General features: G+C 39.3%; 1 protein-coding gene across 1 annotated transcript in view; it reads right to left on the bottom strand.

Annotated features, from left to right (window-relative positions):
* Positions 1–24,938, bottom strand: part of AOPEP (aminopeptidase O (putative)) — a 546,765-nt gene that overhangs the window by 65,841 nt on the left and 455,986 nt on the right. The window contains exons 12-13 of the mRNA XM_075828817.1: positions 19,422–19,484; positions 18,332–18,418 (exon numbers count right to left, since the gene is read on the bottom strand). Of these exons, the coding sequence (XP_075684932.1) occupies positions 18,332–18,418; positions 19,422–19,484 (150 nt within the window). The remainder of the gene's footprint in view (positions 1–18,331; positions 18,419–19,421; positions 19,485–24,938) is intronic.

The raw sequence follows: 24,938 nt of genomic DNA, 5'->3' as shown, positions 1-24,938 counted from the left end.
TGTACAAAATCAGCAAGGGATCAAATACTTATTTCCTTCACTGTATACAGTTTTTCCATTTAAATATATCTTCTGTTCTTAATCCGTTAATGAGGTTGGCCACTTTCCACTGAAATGCTCTCAACTGCTGTGTTGAGACAAAGTCACCCTTAAGTACCCCAATGACTTACTCCTGTGCTGCATTTGAAGTTCCCCTGCTCCCCCGGCACAGATGTGTAAACAGTGGACAGTGCCTGTAATCCTGTCCATAGCTCTCAGGATGATAACAATCATGTTGATCTACCCACATGACTGCCTTCCAGGCTGCCTGCCCTACAGTCCCAGTGGTGAACGCATTAAGTGCATGCGCATATATAGTGGCGGTCTGAATATGCACATGCGCTGAATGCATTCAGCCATTGTACAGCACAGAAGAGCTGGCGGTCATGTGAGTAAAGCACATGACCGCCGCCAACTTAAGTCCTATGGATGGGATCACCGGCGCCGTCCACTGTTTACATCTCTGAACAAGAGGGAGAAGTGGACCTTAAAATGCAGCACAGGGATAAACAATGGGGGTAGTTAAGGGTACCTATGACTCAACACAGAGGTTAAAGAGGGTCTGTCACCAGATTTTGCAACCCCTATCTCCTATTGCAGCAGATCGGCGCTGCAATGTAGATAAGAGTAACTTTTTGTTTTTTTAAAAACTAGCATTTTTGGCCAAGTTATGACCATTTTTATATTTATGCAAATGAGGCTTTCTAAAGTACAACTGGGCGTGTTTAACGTTAAAGTACAACTGGGCGTGTATTGTGTATGTCCATCTGGGCGTTTTTACTTCTTTTACTAGCTGGGCGTTGTGAATAGAAGTGTATGATGCTGACGAATCAGCATCATCCACTTCTCTTCGTTACCACCCAGCTTCTGGCAGTGCACAGACACACAGCGTGTTCTCGAGAGATCACGCTGTGACGTCACTTCCTGCCCCAGGTCCTGCATCGTGTCGGACGAGCGAGGACACATCGGCAGCAGGCGACAGAGGCTACATCGACTTACCTGCAAACGCCGATGCTGCTGCAGAATCAAATGTAGCCTCTGGTGCCGATGTGTCCTCGCTCGTCCGACACGATGCAGGACCTGGGGCAGGAAGTGAGTGACGTCACAGCGTGATCTCTCGAGAACACGCTGTGTGTCTGTGCACTGCCAGAAGCTGGGTGGTAATGAAGAGAAGTGGCTGATGCTGATTCGTCAGCATCATACACTTCTATTCACAACGCCCAGCTAGTAAAAGAAGTAAAAACGCCCAGATGTACATACACAATACACGCCCAGTTGTACTTTAACTTTAAACACGCCCAGTTGTACTTTAGAAAGCCTCATTTGCAAAAATATACAAATGGTCATAACTTGGCCAAAAATGCTCGTTTAAAAAAAAACAAAAAAAACGTTACTCTTATCTACATTGCAGCGCCGATCTGCTGCAATAGGAGATAGGGGTTGCAAAATCTGGTGACAGAGCCTCTTTAAGGGCATTTTGGAGATTTTAGTAGAAAAAGGCCAATCACTTTAAAATTGTGGTCAAGGGCCGAAAACACAGGTCAGAGCTAAGGTAAGGGAGGACTGGCAGTCATGTCAGTGGGAAAGTGCTTTTGGTTGGCTTTCACATATGAGGGCCTCCACTAAAAGATCAGAGGGGGCTACCACAGCTCTGCACTACAAGGTCGGGAAAAGTCATAACTATACCATAGTAAACACAGACACCAATATGTTACTATTATCTGTGCCTAGATTCCTTTTCTGATACCCTATTATTGTAAAGATGGAACAGATGCTATAGTACAAGGATCACCAAAATACTGGGGTTTTCCACTATTTACACACAATATTTATAGTATAGGTCATAAATGAATGATCGCTAGAACAAAGATCTTGGGAGACACCAGGTTGGTTTATTGTTTTTTTTACTGGTTTCTGTAATGATTAATCAAATGAATATAATTCTTCTATTTACTTAGATTATGCCATTGAGTATAACTTCATATAGAAATGGTCAATGACTCTTCTGCAGCATCACTCCTGTGATCAAACCTATTACAAGTACTCTTGTTCTTGAAATACATATACAGTACGCAGAGTACTTAGAAAGATTTACAGCTCTTTGACCTGTAGACTTTTTTTTCCAAGTGAATGCGGTATTGCTTGTTCTACATGGACCTTTAAAAGCAAGCAAATGCGAAGAGCTTGCTCTTAAAAGCAGTTATTGATCAACATAACCAATACCCATCACAGAGCTAGATTTATAGAGATCTTATTGCTGAGTAATGTTACCTGAAAGAGTCATATTAAGAAATAATCGTTTGGTTGCACAAGAAATGTTCCAATATATAAAGTAGCAGAAAGAAAGGCACATTGCATATACCCAAAGTTCGCATCATGTGAAGCCCTTTCCCGAATGCAGAGGGGCAGCATTTTGGCAGATATGATATTTGTCTCTATATAAGACCTTGTACCAAATACTGTCCCCTTGCTAAACAAACATTAGCTCCTAAAAGAGGGAATTGCATTCAACAGATGCCGAAGGATACTGGCATGTGAGGTCCAGGTTCCTGACATTGTAGGTGGGAGCAGAATGGCAGCACGGAACTGGGTTGTGACTTATTACGAGACTACAATGAATCTTTTAATGTGAGGACTACTATGAGGCTGATATAAGGGAACTACTATGAATATAGTGAGTATGATCTCACGGGTCTAACCATGTGGTTAAAAAAGCGTGAGTAGAGTATTCAGACGCATTCCCAACATCTCAAAATAAATGTTTTGGTACCCTGTGTATGCCACCTGTTCCAATCCAATTGCTAATTTTTCTGGCCAATTTGCATAGTTGTTTTTTTTTGTGTTTTTTTTTTGTGTAAGGGTGTGCACTTTCCCTTTTTAGCGAGAATTGCCCCTAAATTTATATAAATATATAGCATACTCAATAATGTCCCTTATTATAATGAATTAAAAATACAATAAATAGATATTCCTGGAGTTCCAGGTACTGAATAAAAGCTTTTGCAGCGATTGAGTTTCCCACTTTATGGTGTGGGATAGAGGACTATAATATAGTAACACTAAAGACAGATATGACTGATTAATTATAAAGAAGAACAGTCTATGGGTAAATGTAAGTCAGAAATTCAGTTTCCATTGATATTCGGCATACCGATTCCAGCTGTAAGGTTTTACAGCGGTTTCTATTATTCTGTCATGTCTGGGGTTTTGTAATGAGTCATGCTGACAGGGCCAATCATCAAAATATTTCCACTGATATTTAGCAATATCGAGCAAACGCCATAATCGTTTACTACATATTTAAAGAGGTTGTACCAGAAAACACATGTATCCTGTGGATAGGGGATACATGTGTGATCACTGGGGGTCCGACCGCTGGGACCCCAGCGATAAGGAGAACGGGGGACCAAACGTCCTCTGAAGTGCTCCATGAGAATGGAGCGCTGGTGCTCATGAATGACCAGTTCTCTATACATTTCTATGGGACCACTGTTTTCGACAGCTCCATAGAAATGAATGAAGAGCTGGTCGAGCATGCGCACCTGCGCTCTATTCTTATGGAGCACTTTGGGTGACATTCGGTGGTCGGCCCCCCAGCGATCACGCATATTTACCCTATCCTGTGGATAGGGGATACATGTGTTTTGTGGGACAACCCCTTTAAAGCTACAAATGCTTATTTTTCTCAAGTGAACAGATGCAATATTGTTCTGTTATATATTTTTTCAAATATACATAGGGCATAAACGACATCATTGCCCGCATAGTATGCTTGGACACATTCATGCTACAGGTCCAAATAATCATAGGGCAGTCTGACTGTGCAAAAGGTGTGCGGCTTACCAATAAATAAGCAACTGCATTGATCAAATATGAGAGGATATGGTATTGGCCTGATATTCTAGGTAGAAAAATTAAAAGGTATAAAAAAATTATATGAGATTGGAGGGTCAAGGGAATGTATGTAACGCTAAATACTTTAGAACTTAAAAATAGAATACAGATTACTTCACATGTTAATTACTACCACAGTGACAGATGTCCACCCTTACCTTTGCTTGAATGATGATGACGACTCCTATGTCTCATGAAAAAAATTCAATACAATATCCCAACATGCTATTACAAACCTTGACAGACTGCAACGCACATCACAACCACCGGGTGGCCAAACAGACACATATAGCAAAGACCTCTTCAGACAGAGTATCGCAAAATCATGTCTTATTTTAAAGCTGGTCATCTTACGCAACACATATCCGGATATGTTGAGATATGAGGAAAGGTAAGGCCTCATTCACATCTGTGTTGGAGGCTACATTAGGGATTTCTGTTGCAGATCTGGACAAAAATACTGAAAACTACACGCAGCGCTATTGTTTCGGGTAAAACCAAGGAACCGGCACAACGAAACTGGCGATTCCAGTATTTTTTTGTTCTGCTCCTCTGACGGAGCAGAACAAAGGAAATATCAACACACATGTGAACGAGGACTAAGACAGGACACATCTGTATTTTGCATCAATATTTATAAACCAAAACGAGGAGGGGATCATAAATAGAAAAAGTATAATGGAAAGATTTGCACCTCTTCCGTCTTTCGGAGCCACTCCTGGTTTTGGCTTCCAAATACTCAAGCAAAATACTGACCAAAATACTGGCATGTGAAAGAGACCTAACAATGTGATTGGAACATATAGGTTTGTCAAAAATCAAAGTCATCATGTGAAAATAGCACCCTAGGTCATTTCTTTCCTTTTTTGTTAAATCTTTATTTTTGGATTTATAAAAACAAGTAAATGGGATATGAGGGAATGTACAGAAAAGGGATATGGGTAAAGGGGTAATACAGATCACAAAAAAATTACAATATTGGAAGATGTTTTTTGTGTGAAAAAAACCCTTTATATTACGATATAGCTTAAGAACCTTTTGTAATATTACTGTAGATCTCTGCCTCAGCAAGGCTGCCTTCCCTTGTCTAGCAACATCCTTTGGGCACGGTGTAGTAGTCTTAACATCCAATGATGTTCTATTACTTGATGGGAACGAAGACGTTCCTGCAAATTGTCGTCATGACGGGGGTGGAGGTACTTGTGGGTGCCGTCTATATTATACAGCCAACACCTCGCTCTGACGGCGGGGATCAAAGAAAACTTAGATCCCGGCCAATCAGCAAATTAGATGCAACTGTCAATAGCGACTGTCATCTTAGTGGTTTCAGAGGGAGAGGGCTCCATATGTCAGCCTATCGACCCTCTCTGACGTGATCGTGGGGTGCTGATGGGTTGCTATGGCAGCCGGACACCTTACAATTTTCCCCAGGTCTGCCAACTTAGGACACTTATTAGGCAGAGCTGACTGGCATAATACATTGCAATACAGAAATATTGCAGTGTATCAGATGAGCGATCGACTGATCGCATAGTTTAGTCCCCCTCGGTGGACTAAATGTAATATATATTTTTTTAAAGTTAAAGAAAATGTTTAAAAATCGTAATAAAAAAAAAAATGGTTTATTATGTAAAAAAAAAAAAGTAGACATAATGAGTAGTGCCATGTCCGTAGTAATCCAAACTATAAAAGGATTAGTGGCAGTGAACTTCGCAAGACACAAAACCGCGCCGCCCTATTAAAAAAAACCCAATAAAAAGCTAACAAAAAGGCCCCAAAATTGTACCAATGAAAACATCAACTCATCCTGCAAAAAATAAGCCTGACAAGCTCTCTCAACAGAAAAATAAAAAAAGTTCTGGTTCTCAGTGTATGACGACACAAAAACATCATTTTTATTAAGGGTTTTTTCTATTGTGCAAAAGTAGTAAAACATAAAAAAAACTATAACAATTTGGTATCACCGTAATCGTACGGATTCGCAGAATAATGTTAATTTACACCCTTTATACCGCATGGTCAACGCCATAAAAACAAAACGCTAAAAACAATGGCAACATTTCTGAAAAAAATATATTAAATGTTACACATTACATTTATATATCCCAAAATGGTGCAAAATAAAACTTGCCCTGCAAAAAACAAGCCCTCATCCAAATATGTTGACAGAAAAATAAAAAACAAAACTATGGCTCTTGGAAAAAATTGGGAGGCCAAAATAGGCCGCGTCCTTAACAATGCAGAAATCAGCACCTGCTCGTGACGGATATATATCCATCACTCGTCATTAAGGGTTAAACATATTCATTTTAAAGTATTAAGATTTTACTCTATATATACCGAACAAAGCTAAACAACTAATGGTCTGCAAAAATCATTACAAAGCAAATTTAAGCTGTGAATAATACACGAAGTACAATAAATGAGGACTCCTATATATGTAAGGCTGTGTTCACATCACCGTTGCCCTTCCGTTGAGGGGTTCCGTCTGAGGTTTCTATCGGGTTAACCCCTCAACGGAAAGGCAAACGGAAACCTTAGCTTCCGTTTTCATCACCATTGATCTCTATGGTGACGGAAACATTGGCAAAGGTTTCCATTTGTCACCGTTGTGACAGGGATCTGTTGTTTTGATGGAATCAATAGCGCAGTCGACTACGCTATTGATTCCGTCAAGTACAACTGAACCCTGTCACATTGGTGACAAACGGAAACCATTAGCAACGTTTCAATCACCATAAGATTTCAGTTTGCCTTTCCGCTGAGGGGTTAACCCGACGGAAACCTCAGACGGAACCCCTCAATGGAAGGGCAATGCTGATGTGAACTGGCCCTAAGACATTTTATGTATTTTTATCATATATACCACAAATACAAATACCGTACATTTTTTTAGTCCAATATGTAAAAGTTATTCCTAATATATAGCTCTGCTATAAGTACAGTACACTGGCGTACATAGAAGAGGCGGGTCAAAACAAAGGGGATAAAATACTACTATCATCACCATACAATAGTATGGTGTTCTACAAAATGGGGGTAAAAGCACATACAAATATAATTTTCCATGCAAAAACAGTTTGAAATGTTAGTTCCAAGATACGGTACAGTAGGAGAAAGTCTAGCCCATTCAAGCTCACAGTCTAAAATAAATTATTAACCGTGATCTATAATCATAAAACTCCTTATATTTGAATGTAGTTCCACATCTGTATATTCTGTTTACAGGTCTTCATTCAATATGATATTTAAAAGACTAAAACAACCGTATACTATAAGTGGTCACATGGAGGTATGGCATATCAATCACCGACTAAATATAAAACCTGTATAGTACTAAGCGCTACCCAAATACATCCAAACTGTTCTGCCTGACAAAGACGATTTTCAGACTTGCAGAGAATGCGAACAGTATAGTATATTGGCAATGTTACATTATATGTTGTGAGTCTGCAGTATTGGAACACATAACTGGTGGTCATTAGGATCAATCAGCCCCTAAAATGTTTCAGAAGCTGAACGTTACTGATGACAGTTACTTGAGCAATGCTAGCAAATGAGAAGCAGGCTGCTGGAACAGAGAGTAGACCCGACAGGAGGTAAGCTAAGGGGAAATGTGGAGTGTGGATATGTTGCTGCTGACAAAGACCCAGCACAGAGCCAATAACCCATCAGAAGAATGGCACAGCAAAAAATCATGTTGGTGGCCACTGTCTGCAAATTGGTCAGCAAACTTTCGAAGGAGAGACATCAACAGAAAACATTAAAGTAAATATATTGCAGTGAGTTCATATTTACTCTCATACGCTATGTTCACATTTACATTTGACATATAGGTCGGGAAAAAGCTCCCAACACATATGTTAAACGTAGGTTGTGACGCATGCCCAACAATGTCATCTGTCACCATAGACTTTAATGGTATCTGTTAAACGGATACGTTGTGAACTGGGGACATGCAAGTTCATGACATATCCATTATAGTCTATGAGCATCAGATGCCACTATTTGGCATCTGTTTAACGTATCCGTTGCCCATACTATAATGGTATCCATTTAACGTAATACATCATCAAAGGTTGTTGAAAAGACCTTAGCGTATACATTAAATCTAAACCTGTGACTTATGCCATACAGTGGCATATGCTATCAATAGGCTCGTTAAAAAAAACAAAAAACACAAATACAGCGCGGTATATGTAAGATCCATCAGGATGGAATAGCGTAGTCTTCCTTACAAAAAAAAAAAAGTTATACTGACATATACTAGCCAAAAGGTTACAATGTTGGCCCCCGTCGGACTAATGGAGCCCTTTGGATGCATTTAGCTTGTACGTCGGGTGTCTAAGTAGAGAAAATATGTGATATGAACAGGGCCTAACCCAAACTATATGTCGAATAATAAAGCCAGCCCATGTACAGTAGCCATATTCTGCCTATGGAGCAGAAGACACAGCTGATGGGCTGAAAGAAAAGTGGCAGGGCTCACAAAAGAAATTGTTATGTCTCTAAAAAAAGGTAAAATTAATGTTTATGCTTTATGTAAACTATATCTAAGAATACTTCTGATTAATACCAAAGCCTAGGAGGAGATATGGCATGGTGGGTCTGCTGCCAAACTTCTTCTTTCTCTACTCTGCTTTTAGTACAGTAAAACACAGCTCTCTTTAAGATGAAGAGACGAGCATTCTGGTTGCTAAGGATACTCTGCCAATCAAAGTCTTTTCTATGAAATGCCAGGCAGTACCACCCTAGCAACCAGTCTGTCTCATGTTATTCAGATCTGCCACTCAAGTCAGAGTTGCCACTTAACCGAGGGCAAAAAATGGGAAAGTAAGAAAAGCAGGACTTTTACCATCCCTTAGGCCCCATGCACACGACCGTAGATTTCGGCCGTAATTACGAACCCCATAATTTCTATGGCCGACGGACACCTTCCCGTATATTTACGAGAAGGTGTCTGTGCTGTAGAAACCTTCCGTAAAAAATAGGACATGTCCTATTTTTTCATGTTACGGACCATGCTCCCATACTTTGTAATGGGAGTACAGCCCGCAAATGCGGACCGCTGTCCGTGGCCGTAATCACGGACTGTGATTATGGGCACAGTCGTGTGCATGGGGCCTTAATGTTACATGAACCATGTTTGTAAAAAAAAAATGTAAATCAACCTGCTGATATTCATAAATACAAGTACTGTCTATAATCGGTCAGAACGCATATAACAAATGTTTGCTGTGTTCTTTTTTCAGCAGCCACTAAATGGAAATAATTTACAGACTACCTTGGATGTAAAAATGATTTCGTGCATCCGATTAAATCATCTACAGTTTTATTGGAACAGCACAGAAGGGATTTTAGAAAGTGAAATGCCTACATCAAGATAGTGTCCATCCGGTAATATATGTCACATCTGTCTCTGTACAGTTGTGAGTCTAGTAGCGAAAAGCACGTCCCTTTGTATAAGAAAAGCCACAAAATTGTAAGCATAAATACAATAGGATTATCTAGCAAGCACAGTAATCGGAGCTCATAGCACCCGCTCCCTTCATCTCAGTTTACTTCATGGACTAAGATAATCTAATAATGTACGGCGAATAACTAGACTATGAGACAACCACTGATCTTAGAGAGTCAGATGAATATCCTATGAATACTACTGCCAGAACAGTATACAACCCTATAATATGTATAGCTGTGTAAAAACGCTAAATGAAACCGAAAAAAAAGATAAACATTTATTATGTACAATAGCGATATACAATGTGCTCAAAACATATTTTATTGGAGCCATGACTGCACAATACATTTTTATAGTCTGGAACATTAGCCATTTTACATTTAAACCCGGGGAAAATTTCAGTGAACAAATACTTGAATAAAGATTTGCGTTTTTTCCATTCCCCCCAAAAAATAATTAATAAAAGTCAGCTAATAAATTATATATACTCCAAAATGGTGCCGTTGAAAAATACAACTCATCGCACAAAAAACAAGCCCTTATACAGCTACATTGATGAAAAATACAAAAGTTACGGCTCTCTGAATGCAGCAATGCAAAAATTTAAAAAATTCTGCCAAAATAGGTTCGTAATGAAGGGGGGTAAACACTCCAGTGATGAAGTGATTAACTATCAAGACAGTGGAAAAAAAGGTATGCTGATGAATATTGCCCAAACATATACCAGAAGGACAATCTTGGCATAGGTCGAGCCCATTATAGGCTATGAACAGGTTCAGTGTACATGTCTGGAACATTTCCCAATGTATACAGCGAACATACACCACAACATAAACAAATTATCCGTTCTCTCCAAAGCTATTTTGGGTTAGTTCCCATAGAACAAAACTTCCCAATGCAAACTAAGTAAATGTTACTACTTAAAGAATGACTGGAAGATAATTGGCAAGCAGATATACATGTCCTATTTTAAGTTTACAATGTAAGCAAGTGGCCAATAATGTATATTAAACATATATATATATATATATATATATATATACATACATATTATTGTTTTATATATATCTATATATAGATATATATATATATATATATATATATATATATATATAAAACAATAATATCACTTGACTATTAAGACAGTCTACACAAGCAGATCTTCAAAATAATGAATTTAGTCGTTCTCTTAAATTCTTTCCACTATTTCCTCCAAAAAAAGGCAGCGAAAAGAACTGTTCTTTTTTACACTGATGTGATAATACTGGTCTCGAGAAAGGAACAATAATACAAATAAATAATATGGCTAGAAAACATTAAGAAGTTTCTGGACATAAAGGATCTTCAAAAAGTGAAATTTTGAAAGCCATGATAATGATGACCATAGCTTTATAACAAGAAATACTAGAGAGTCTTGTAGTTCCTACACTAAATAGGTAGAAAGATATATTTTTTCAGTTAAATTACTTTAGGTAAAAATAGTAATATATGCTTGGCAGTACGAAGTTGCTCTTATGCTGGCCAAATCCTGTTACTTGGTTCAGAGAGGCTAAATGAAACCTTAAATTTATTGATCTACACTATGTTTGGACAAAAAAAAAAAAATTTAATTACTAAAACTATGGAGAGTACTAAACCAAAAAATATGAGGATTTACCCATAGACACAATGTGCCTGGAGGACAAAGAGGGACATAGGGAAGGCCGAAGAGGGAGCTAGAAATGCATCGCAATGTGCTTTATTTATGAGCAGACAAACATTTTAAAGTCATACACGACTTAAGGCGTGCCCTTCTTGCGGTGTGGAATTTAAGGTGCCAGACAATGTGCCTACAGGCTCCTGAGATGTTCATTCTAGGATTAGCTATATATTTTTTTTTAGCACCAGAAGAAGCATGTATCAAAGTAGTTGGTGCTAGTGCAGAATGAATGCAAAGGGTAAAAGCCAAGTAGTTTTAGAAACAACCCTACCACCCTGAAACAGTATTTAATGGTTCTGTGGTGGTCGTTACCACCCTTCCCCCACACAAGAAAGAGAAATTAGATCTCGCTTCCCACATGGAAAAAAATGGTCTATCTTGGAGATATTTGGAAATAAAGTATGATGGTCTCAAATCCAAGTATACCCATAATGCATTTTAAATACACTGTGGGTGGAATTGTTCTTAAATTTAGATTCTTTTTTTTAAATCTATCTAGCTTTAATAACACAGTTTGCTAAGGATGAAGACGACTGTGAAAAGTACATCAGATAATTACTGTTGAAAGGACATGACTGAAATCCACTTGGTTTGTCACTCTACAGAAGCATGATGGCATTTTAATGGAATCATTCTGACTTTAAAAAGCAAGACCACACAGCTTTACTTGAAGCCACTTAGCTTTGGGAGGGGTCTTTGAGACTAACCAGGCCTAGTGTACGTTCACTGAAGTAGCCCAAGGGAAACAATTAAAATGAATCTTATACTAAACAGGAAGAATGCTTTCTTTCAAACACTAGGTATGTATAGACATATACCTGTAACGATCCTCCTGCGTGTCACATTGCCAACATGGAAAGCCTTTATTCCATGGCATGCATTTTAGCTGAACATACACTACTTCAGCATATCATATGGAGTATTTTACTCTACATGTCTATATATTCTATAATTTTACAGGATTCACATATTAGGCTGTGTTCACATCAGCGTTGCCCTTCCGTTGAGGGGTTCCGTCTGAGGTTTACGTCGAGTTAACCCAGTCAAGAACAAGGGAACCCTGTCACAACGGTGACAAGCCGAAAACCATTAGCAACGTTCCCGTCACCATTGAGATCAATGGTGAGGGAAACAGAAGCTAAGGTTTCAGTTTGCCTTTCCGTTGAGGGGTTAACCCGATGGAAAACTCAGACGGAACCACTCAACGGAAGGGCAACGCTGATATGAACAGGCCCTTAGATCTGACTAGATTAGTTTGTCTTGGAAATCTTCAAACGTATACTAACACATAATACGAAGTAAAGGTTTCTGTGTAAGGCCTCCCACACACAAGCATGTTTGGTTGGTGATATACGGTCCGTATGTCGGCCGCATTTCCCGGACCGAACACACTGCATGGAGCCGGGCTCCTAGCATCATAGTTATCTATGACGCTAGGTGTCACTGCCTCGCTGCGGGACAACTTTCCCGTACTATAATCATGTTTTCCACGTAGTTCCGTCACAGATAACTATGATGCTGGGAGCCCGGCTCCCCGCTGTGTGTTCGGTCCGGGAAATAATAAATCAGTATTCAAAAACAGAAAACACATCATGAATAGGAAAAGATTTTAAAGGAACAAGTTTAGGGCATGTTCACATAAGCGCTGGCTTCCGTTTAGGATTTCCATTCATCTGTTCCGCTAGAGAAACAGATGAATGGAAAGCCAAATGGAAAGCATCGCCTCCGTTTGCATCACTATTGATTTCAATGGTATTTTTTTTGTTTCAGTTGGTTTCCGTTTGTTTTCGTTCCGCTAGCTTTCAGTTTTTTTCACATAAACAATAGTATAGTTGTCAGCACTATTGCTTCTGTGAAAAAAACAGAAACCAAAATTGGATCCAGGAGAGCAGACCTATAAGGCCTTTCTTCTGTTTAGGTTCCGTTCCTGGTTTTGGCTTAAAAAAATACATGCAAAACCTGCTGCAAATTTGCCCTGTGGAACCCCAGCCTAAGATTACTTCACGTAATTCAGTGAACAGTTACTTATGAAAAGTCTGAATGTAGCCACAGCCTTACTGATCCTTGCCAATAGAAAAAAAAACTACATTTAAACGAGGTCTATATGTTTTAATTAATAAGGATCAGATAACATTTTACACGATGTACTCTTGTTTATGGGATGGCACAGGGATATTGTTTGTTTACATATGCTAAACGATAAGACTGCTCTATGGACGAAATACATATGTGGATTTTCATTGATTTATACCATTTACCCTAGCAGCTTTAAGCTGCTGGCCACACAGTTTTGGTCAACAGATCCACCCACTGGACACTTCGACCATAAACATGCATGCTCTGATTGGTTAAGTATGCATGTTTATTGCTATAGAAATAGGGGGCTAAGTAGCTGCTAGACACCTTTTGTAGCGCTGGTCTCCTGGAGAAAAAAAAAAGTTTGGGCACGTTGTTTTCCCAGACAACTGTCATGGCAAGACTGTCGTGAAGGGCCCTATACACATTAGATTGTAGGTAGAGTCAGCTTTATGGACAAGCTCATATAAACAAATATTACCCCTCACAGTTGCTGTCCGTGAGATAAGTGCTCTAGAAGTGACTTTTAACTGTATATAAGGGAGTTAGAGCATATATTATTTACTAAAACATATGGCATTCCTTTGACATAGACTAAAGACTCTTTTACATGGACCAACGATCGGGCAAATGAGCATTCGTATGAACGCTCGTTCCAGATCATTGCCCTGTGTAAAGAGGGCAACTATCAGCCGATGAACAGGCAAACCCTCGTTCATCAGCTGATCATATCGTTTATGCAGCACAACATATTATCGTTGTCGGCAGCACATCTCCCTGTGTAAAAACATGATGGAAATGCATGGGAACGAGCGGTTGTAGTAACGATAGCTCATTCCCATACATTACTGATCATAGCTCTAGGAGCAAACTAGTGCTGATCAACGAGCTGTCTCGTTAATTGGTGCTCGTTTTTTACGGCCCAAATTGGCGGGTGTAAAACGACCCATAGTTCTAGATTCCTTTACTTTATGTTTCTATAAGTTTCGTTCACAGACGTAATGATAACAGTAAGAAGGTCAATCTGTACTGGTACTTTCACTTTGTACTTCAAGAAAGATCACATCACACACTTTGCTATCATTCTTTCCCCAATTGCTAAAAAATAACTTTCTTGTCTATTTGCCAGAAACGAAAAACTCCAAAAACAATTGCGGCCCTCAATATTGCCACAAAATGTATTCTGTTCAGGTGGCGGTCTTTCAGTTGGGTTTTATTGGAATTGTCCTCCAAATATTTCAGCTACATCAATATTTGGTGGTCTCATATTTTATGGTCTCTAAGTGGTCTCATTTGCAAACAAAGAACGTAAGTATTGTCGCCCAGAAAAAGTCAGAATTCTGTATATTTTGGAAAACATTATTCTTACCAAACAGTGATAGCAATAAAGAAAATAAAAACAAATCAATTAAATAAGGCAATCTTTATCCGTGGGGACAGGACGCAGCCCATTCAGCATGCCTAGGTGTTTTATATAGCCAGATAAAGGCATGTGCTTAGCTAAATAAATCACTGCCATGAAAAGGACCTTTATATACAATCCTCTGCGGCTGAATAGTAGCCAAGACTGTTGTTTCCTTGTAGAATGTAACCTCATTCTATTCTGAAATCACTTAGGCAAATGTTCCTGTTTCTGTCAGGCTTAGATAGCTTCTAAACTGTAATCTAAATCATGAATGGTCCCTTTGCATAAATAAATAATACAATCCATTTAACGGCAAAAGGATAGATTATACAGCGAGTTCACTCTTCAAACCCTTAAACGCACCCTCTCTACACTTTGTGATGCATGTTAAAGTGGAACATAAACTATAAAAATATTGATCTCTATAGCTAGGAAATAACAACTATGCAACCTCTTCCAGTCATTTAGATATCATCACAAAAAAAGTTTGGTGGCAATCTGACATTTACCAGAGTGATTCTTGTGTAGGGATATAGGAGTACTCACACACAAGAACCATCGCTGTGAATGCTACTACATAAAGTAGGCTACAACCTAGCGTTGCATTCCCCACACCAGCCCCTCATTGATAAAACATTAATACAAAGATTCATTGTATTAATAATTCATAAAAGGAGAGATCTTAATAAATAGTAGTGTTACGTGAAATTCCCAAATATACAAGTAAATGATCATCAAAGGTAAATCTACATATATAAGAATCTGGTTATTGGCACAGATTATGTTTTTGGTATTTTTCGTAGATTTTTCTTTACACTTTGGACTTCTTAAAAACAACACAAACAGCATTATCGACCAAATATACAAGATAAACAGTATTGGGATTAAATCAAGGAGTCTGTGGTGTATCTTAAAATAGATATTACGCAGCAATCCCTGTCTTCTTCTTTTCTTATCATCATCATCATATTTTATAGAATAAAATTTAAATTGATATTGTTCTCATATTCTAAAATACCAGTCAACTGTCTCCTTGACATGCACACTGGCTGTTTGTTGCGCCAGACATTTTTTTGTCTGTGTACTTAAAAAGACTTGGAGCCCTCACAAATATGATCTTAAATCTTCTTAATACCTCCTAGACTCCCTTAAAAATAATGAGACAAGTCCTTTAAATCTGCAGCCAAATATCTCCATTACATGATTGCCATGAAGTCTGAGAGCGCATACCTAAAATAACACCCTACATACAGTAATCCATTAAAACGTTACCAACTGGTTAAACAAAGACAACATTGTCCAGATCATTGTGAGACTGCTTGGTGTTCTTTTTTTACTATGTGCTCTATGGAAAATACACCACAAGCGAGACATGTAAACACACACCAGATGCTTTATTAACGGATATCCATACAATAAAGATTTGAGAAACTTAACAACATCTAAAACAATGAACCCACATAGCAAAACTTCTACATACATGATGATGTTCAACCCATATCATCTCATTGGAACATCTAAGATGGATTTGTGTTCATAAATAGCACAACCAGCAGGATAAATATAGTGTGGGGGACACCAAGATATAAAATAAAGCTAATACAATGATTTACACATGGAAGGAAAGGACCTATTTGACTATTATACGAATATATATAAATAAATAAAATAAAATTAAGACAACCTAAAAACAAAATATTAACACATTTATAACATATTTATAACACATTTTAAGAATACAAATTAATATGTGTGAGGAATGTTTTATTGTCCAGGAGAAGCTCACAAATGCCTCAAGAAGCTATAATTCCCCAGTTTAGGTAAAAAAAACTTCCAATTGTCCATAGATTAACCTTCTGCTTGGCTATGTGTCGTGCACCAGTCCGACTTGAATTGGGGAAAAGTTGTTACTAGAAATTACGAGAGGTGTCTGACTGAAAGGAGGGATGTTAGAGAATGATAACAACTAAACCGAGACAGATGGAATTCTTGCGGCGGAGGAAATGACTTAGACAGAGAGCAAGTAATGGAGGTTTTTAACTTTTAATTGCACATCTTTGAGCCTGCTTGGGACCAGAAGCACTTCATTATGTTGCTTTAATCTGCTGTGCTCTGTTCTAGTGCTCGGGGCAGCAGACCAGCCTCCCTGTTGTTTTTGATTCCTCAGCAAACTGACCAACTACAGATGGCACTGGATGACTGGAAAGCGTATTTAACACCTTCACTGCCCAGCGCCAACTCCATAACATGTAATCCTGACAAGGAGCTTTATAAAAGATATGTGTAGGTAGGAGATTGAGTTCAGATGCACAAACATAATGGATATAACAACTAAAATCACACGTCTTTATGTGTAACAGATAATTAAAGTGTGGAAAAGTGTGGAAAAAAACAGAAAATTAAACAAAGCAATAAGCTTAAAACAAACAACTTCCAAAAGTAAATAAGTCATTCATTACTGTTGAGCGGGACGGTAGCAAAACAAAAGAAACCTCTAACAAACAGTGTTTGGTGGATCGTATATGGAGTATCCTTTAAAATTCTGGAAAGTACAGTATAAGCAATAATGCCCCAGGCTTTAGTGGTCGATTTTGGCGCCAAGAAAGCATGGTTAATAGTATATCTATATAACCTTAAGAAAATGTTTTTACGCTTCAAACTGTACTCCATGGCACTAAGCATAATTTGAATTTCGATTTTAATTTTTTTTTTAAATTCTATTTCATTGATGGACCTTTAAGAAGTACAGTATTTATACTAGGATATCATCTAATCTGAAACTTGTTTTAACAAGATGTAAAATGCCTATACTTGAATGAAAGTCATTGATAACAGTTTTTAAAGTATAATTCCCTAAAATCTCCACCTTCTTGATTTATAGGGTCAATTTAAGAGAGATAAGGGATCATAGAACATAAGAATAATAAAGTATGTATGTTACATATGTTGTGTAGGGGCCGAAAAGAACAGGTTTGTATTAAAGAGTGGTAATATTGTTCGTAACCTCAAAGTGCCTTCTAATTTAGCCACATTATATCAAAGTCTGGATGCAGAATATAAATCGACTTTATACTTGTCAGAAAAGCGAAGGCATTAAGTGAAATATTATCGTACTTTGTCACATTTATTATGCAACAGCCACTAAATCACACAGGGCAAAACTTGAGGAAGGAGCAGTTATTGTTAAAAAAATATTATTTCTGAAATCTACAGAGAAATTCTAAAGAATCATATGAACGGAAACCAGAACAGTTGCTCAGTCCTTTACTTTAAGAAGAGTGAATGTCTTTATGTTTTCGTGCTTAATCCAAATGCACAAGGTTTGGTTTCTATCAAAAAAAATTTTTTTTGGGCTGCCTGCCATTTCCGGGGCCCCTCAGTCTGTTTGCAGGAAACAACAGTCTGTGTACACTCACCTTAGTGATTATGTAAGAAGATCAGCGCCTATGCGAAATACTGTAGTAAAAACCCCATTATGTCGTTACACGACATGTAACAAAGCCATACCCATAAAATAATTCCAAAGCATAAAAACACACACACACACACACATATATATATATATATATATACACATACACATTAGCTTTAACAGATGTATTAGTTTTACATTTAGATTTATGTTTTTAACATGAACACAACTTTAGAGAACTGCAGAAATGGTAAATATTACTTAAGAAAAACACAAAACCTCTAAAGACCAATACCAATTACTGGAACACAATAGAATATACGATAAAAAGCAACAGATTTTTACCTTTTCATCAAATTCTTCACTACGTTGTCGTTTGCGTCCTGCTCCTCCTCGCCTGTTTTTCTGGTTTAATCGAATCCACTTTGAGACCTGGGTTGGAAATTACAGAATTTGTTTAGAGATACTTTACTTGTGTGCAGATGGCCTATGTGCGTAAGAAACTATAAACAGACGCTACACACATTTTTCCATTGCTTCACTGGATGGAAAAAAAACAAACCCTTATCCTCGTCAGTCTGAAATTACGTTCCTAAAATATGCATACTTCATAAACTAGATAAGTGAGAGAATGGAGCCTTATCTCTGGGAAAAGCTGCTCTGAATAAAGAAGACATCTTAGCATTCTTCTGGTGAAATCACAACATATGAGATCAGAATGTGAGATCACCAGCCCTGCGCTTCTGCTCTCTAAATTGTAGGCAAGCAATATTCCTCCCAAGTCCTCACTGGAACATAAAGACACAGGTACCGATTTAAAACTTTTTCTCATGTTCTAGGAATTAACATTCATTCTACGGAGTGTACAGCAATCTACACTGGACCAACTAAGCCAATAATTCATGTATTGCTACATCACTTTGCTATATCCCTTTACCCTGAAGGGTTAATATACCGTACTGCTACAAAGAGATTTTTTTATTAGCTACGCAATTCGGTTATATGGTCAGAAAATAATAACGTACTGCGTTTCCCAGAGTTGGAATAAGACTTGGAGGCAGGGAGGAAATTACCTGCATTCTTCTGGAAGACAAAGGATGTTGCTCCCCTACCCCAGGCACCATGTGTATCCTAACATTTCCTTTCTGTACTCGTTAAACATCCTCATTACCAGCTTCATCACCTTGACTCATGTTATAAACCGTAAACAACTGTAGCAATGATTACAATAGTAATGTCCTCCCTCACGTCTTCTTTTTCCATGTTACAATATGGTCAAGGTAAAGTACTAACAATTCCACCATGCACGCCGTGCGCTCAGCGAGCTTCAGATGCACTTGGACAAGTGTGGAAGTCTCATTACTATAGTAGAGGTGCTTGCCCTGCGGAGTGTACAGCAACAGGTACAGGGGTATAGGGGAAAAGACATCCTCACCTCTTCTTTGACCCGCAGCACTAGTCCACTTCCTGTCCATCTCTGGCTTTCCTCAAGCAAGGGCTACATAAGGAAACACAAGAAAAGAAGAGCAATCTTTTTTGTCATGAAGGCAGCCAATCAGCAGCAGAAAAATGTGTCTAAGACTCTGGTTCATGTTGTGTCTAGAGTGGCAGCAGTCACATCTTCCCTCCTAGCTGACAGGCTGCTGTAGGAGATGCGGCCTCCCTCCCTCCCTCAGCTGCCTGTCTGCAGGGAAGAATGGTGAGAAGAGTGGACAAACGTGTCCTGTTAGAAAATGAAACACCTCCAGCTTGTGCTCCGTCTGCTGGGGAGGAGCCTGCACACTACAGTGGGCTGGAGGTAGAGGCTTTCCCGGCAATATTTGTTCAGTATCAGCCTCAAATACTTTGCTTGCATGATTGAGCTCACACATTCAAAGTTTTTACTTCACAGAAAAAACATTGCAGGATTACTTATGGTATGTGCAGGGCGGCAATGTTTAGACTATCAGCAAGCTCTTCAAGGCTCACACTCTCTTCATGCTGCTAAAGCCCTAGAGGAATACACCTTGAGCAACAGCACCCGGCCTCACAGCTAGAGTCCAGACCTTAAGCAAAGTGTGCAATGATTTGGGATAAAAGACAAACTAAACCGCCTGCTGTTTCTACAACTCACACATTATCAGATTATATACACAGGTAAAGCCGGCCATGCACATCACAATATACTGCAGTAAACAATACGAACAACGACGACAAGAATAATTATTATAAGTTCATCATGATGAGATCTTCTTCACAAAAGGATGGGACATGACAGATTATATGTGTTGCTATTGTTAATTATGTTTGTTTTTTTTTATATTTTGTGTTGTCAGCTTTATCTTGTGGTGTCATTTTCCTGCATTATACAAACCATAGGAATTCACCTCCCCTGATGTTAATAGGATCTTTCACTATTTATAGTATTATTTCTTCATAAAGAGTGCTGAAGATGTCAAGCTTAGAATTCAGAATCTCATCCAGTGCCACTGAGCAAAGACCCTGGTTCAATTCCCAGTGGTTCCTCATTGTGATTAGAAACAATTGTCATGGACAGAAATAGTGTCATATTAACCCCTTCCCAACATTTTACGTACAGTTATGTCATAGCCGCAAACAGGAAGTATGGAGAGGGCTCATGGGCTTGGCTCGCTCCATACTAAGCACGTGTTGGCTGTATGTTACAGCTGACGCCTCACTGCAACGGCCGGGATCAGAGTTAAATCCAATCCCAGATGTTTAGCCACTTAGATGCCACGGTCAATAGCGACTGAAGCATCTCAGCCATTAGATAGAGGGCAGCGGCCCCACCGTCAGGCGATTGCAGGGTACCAATGGTTGTCATGGCAGCTTGGAACCTACAGAAGGCCCCAGGTCTGTCTTCTATGTGTTCCTTTTAAACCCAGGGGCTAAATAGGAGCAGGTAAAAAACACAATATACTGCAATACAAAGGAATTGCAGTATATTGTGGAAGCTATCCAACAATCGCTTGCACAATGGGGGGGGGGGGGTACTAATAAAAAAAAAGTTAAATGAAGAGTTTTCTTATACACGAAGAATATTAAAAAAAATTCCCCCAAAAGTAATGTAAAAAAAATGTCATAAACATAATTGGTATGGCCGTTCGATAAAGCTCTGAACTACTACAACATAGCATTATTTAACTTGCATGGTGAATGCTGTAAAAAAATAATAATAAAAAATGATATGTATATATATATATATATATATATATATATATAAATATAATAAAAATGCAAGATTTTCTAGTTTTTTTGTTCACTTCGCCTTTCACAAAAAAATTGAATGAAAGGTGTTAAAAAAAGTCACATGTATCCTAAAATAAAAACCAATAAAAACTACAGCTCGGCCCACAAAAAAGCAAGCCCTAACAAAGCTTTTAAATAAAAGAGTCATAGGTCTCAGAATATGGCAACACAAAACAAATGTTTTTTCTAAAATGTATTTTTCTTTGTAAAAGTTGTGAAACATCCAAAAAATTCTATAAATTTGATTTCCCCATAATTATATTGAGCCGCAGAATAAGGTTACATGTCGTTTTTATCGCACAGTGAACGCTGTTAATACTAAACCCCCAAAAAATCAAGGAATCACTGTTTTTTCAAATAATTGTTTCTCCGTCTCCCAGTACATTATATGGTACAATAAATGATGCCGGGGCAAACTGCAACATGTCCCACTAAAAAATAAGTACCCCTATGGCTGCAGCCACTTTTGACCTTCCTGACAGAGCATTATTTTTCAAATCTGACGTGTCACTTTATGTGGTAATAACTTTGGAATGCTTTATCGTGACACATTGTACTTTAAAGAGGCTCTGTCACCACATTATAAGTGACCCATATTGTATATGATATGATCGGCGCTGTAATGTAGATTACAGCAGTGTTTTTTATTTAGAAAAATGATCATTTTTGACGGTTATGACCTATATTAGCTTTATGCTAATGAGTTTCTCAATGGACAACTGGGCGTGTTTTACTATATGACCAAGTGGGCGTTGTGGAGAGAAGTGTATGACGCTGAACAATCAGTGACCAATCAGCATCATATACTTCTCTCCATTCATTTACACTGCAGATAGCGATATAGCTATATCGCTATCTGCAGCCAAAAACACACATTAACGTTACTGCAGTGTCCAGATAATGAATATACATTACCTCCAGCCAGGATGGGATATGTATTCAGAATCCTGACCACTTCTGTAGCGTCTCTGTGATTTACAGCACAGCACAGCGAGATCTCGCTGTGAATGACAGTTTACAACGTAATCTCGCGAGACTACGCCTGCAATGCTGTAAATCACAGAGACACTACAGAAGAGGTCAGGAGAATGAATACACATCACGTCCTGGCTGGAGGTAATGTATATTCATTATCAGGACACTGCAGTAATGTTAGTGTGTGTGTGTATGTGGCTGCACATAGCGATATAACTATATCGCTAGTGTAGTGTAAATGAATGGAGAGAAGTGTATGATGCTGATTGGTCACTGATTGGTCAGCGTCAGATCTGCTCTTATTGTATATATTGATACTACTCCAATAAATAGAAAATACTTCATATTGTGAAAATATTTACCCCTAAAATAAGGCCTTATTCACACGATATACGGACCGCATTTCCCGGACTGCACACAGTTCAGGGAGCCAGGCTCCTAGCATCATAGTTATGTATGACGCTAGGTGTCCCTGCATCCCCGCGGGAAAACTGTCTCGTCCCGTGGGGAGGCAGGGACACCTAGCGTCATACATAACTATGATGCTAGGAGCCTGGCTCCCTGAACTGTGTGCGGTCCGGGAAATGCAGCCGACATGCGGTCCGTATATCACAGACTGAACACGGTCTCGTGAATAAGGCCTAAGAAAAAGTCTGGATGAACTGCTTATTGCATGCACTCTACTATGTTCCCCCCATCTAGATATCAATTTTATCACACTATGTTTTAATACGTTTAGTAAATATTCAGGTATAGAATGATTAAAGTGAATCTTTGCCTTAAAATATATATAGGAATACAATATATAGGAATACAATATTAATGTCAGAAATGCCCCATTTACGCAAAGAGTATTATAATACAGATGCTGTATATAGGAAACAAACCACTCACACACCACTAATGTATAGGGATATTCAGACTCTTCCCCCTTGCAAAACAAGCATTTCCACAGTAATATCATATTAGAGAACTGGTTAAAATACAATTTCCTAATAAATCAAAATATTTTAGCTGGCAGAAGTGAAGATTCTTTAAGTACTGTACATAAGATTGGCTCTGGTGACACCCCCTGATCCATAGAATGGAGCCACAACCCTTTGACATTTACTCTGTACAATGACTTTACGGACCACAAAATGTGCAGAGCAGGGGCGTAACTGGGAAAGACTGGGCCTTCCCACCCTGGTAATGCTAGTCTGCTGCTGCTTCTGCGTTGTATCTGGCTGGTTATGAAAAATGAGTGGGGGACACCACATTGTTTTTTTTTCCATTTAAAAAAATAAAAATGACGTGGGGACCCCCCATTTTTCATACCCAGCCAGATACAACACAGCAGCAGGCTAGCATTGCCAGGGTGGGAAGGGCCACTGTTTTTGGGCTTTCCCAGCCTAATAATACCAGCCAGCGGCCGCCCCAGTGCCCGACCACCACTACAGATTGTAATATCCGGGCTGTCAGCTCCAACCTCCCCCTGACAGCCGCAGCCACGAGTCGGCAAGCGCCGGCCCCAGCCTCATGAGACGCCAGCGCTCGCATCCACTCACCTCTGCCGGATCCCGGAAGGTGCGCGCGCACGCTCGTCCACGCTCTTAAAGGGGCAGCGCGCGCTCCGGACCTCATAGACGAACCTTGACCCGTGAGTACCCTGGACTATAAGAGGGGTCCAGCCCCCTAGTTCTATGCCTGAGCGTTGTTATGTCCCCTAAGTTTTTCTATGTGATGGCCTCCTAGCTGTTTCCTGTTCCAGTCCCTGTCCCTATACTTGTTTCCAGTTCCTGTTCCTAGCAATCAATACCTTCCTGGTTTAGCACGGAGCCGTGCCAAAGTCGTGTCATGCTCCATCCACGTCTGACCTTCTTCACATCTCCTGATGTCCGCCTGCTACTTAGTCCAAGCCGAGCCTGCCCTGCCGCTGTCTGAGCTGCCACAGGTACCTATAAGAACTATAGACTATCACCTGCTCCCTGTTGACCAGCTGCCTTACCGCCACGGCCCAGTGGGTCCACAGACCCTTCGTGACACAGATAGTCAGGCACTGGATCATACACAGCTCTTCCCTGCAACCCTGGTGGCGGTGGGTATCGGGGTAATAATGGGGGTTCGTTTTAGCCTCTGCATCAGCTAACACTAAGCCCCCCCTTAGTTATGGATGCTGTCAATTAGCCAGAAGCTATTACTAAAGAGGTAGAAATAAAGTTTTTAAAAAAAATACAGACATAGAAAAAATATTTTATTGAAATAAAAAAAACAAAAAACACGCAACCCTCGTTAACCATTTTATTTAGAATAAAAAAAAGTCATTATCGAAGTAGTCATCGAATCCGACGTAGTCCAACAACCGAATCTGTAAAAAATCACAAACACAAAAAAAAACGATTAGTAAACCATGTGGTAGGCTTAGATACAGGGCCCCAGCAGACAGTAATGTTTTACTTACCCTTCTCTTCGGCTCTGGGCGCAGCAAAGGTCCGGACGCCATCCAGCGACGGGACATTGTGTGCGATGCACAGCGCGCAACGATGTCAAGATGCGAAAAAGACGTCAGGACCTAAGCTGCGCTTGGGAACGAGGAGGGTAAGTATATTGTAACTATACTAATAGGGGCCTGTGTTTATTACATAGACCCCGATTACTATAGTAATTTATAATAGACATGGCGCGTTGGGCCACGGGCCCCCTGGCTTTGGGGCAAGGTCGCAATTGCGACCACTGCGACTCCTATAGC

Source organism: Rhinoderma darwinii, chromosome 1, assembly GCF_050947455.1.
Source record: "Rhinoderma darwinii isolate aRhiDar2 chromosome 1, aRhiDar2.hap1, whole genome shotgun sequence".
In the NCBI taxonomy this organism is placed as follows: Eukaryota; Metazoa; Chordata; class Amphibia; order Anura; family Rhinodermatidae; genus Rhinoderma; species Rhinoderma darwinii.
The sequence above is the reverse complement of the archived record's forward strand: the minus strand, read 5'-3'. Positions and strand labels throughout refer to the sequence as shown.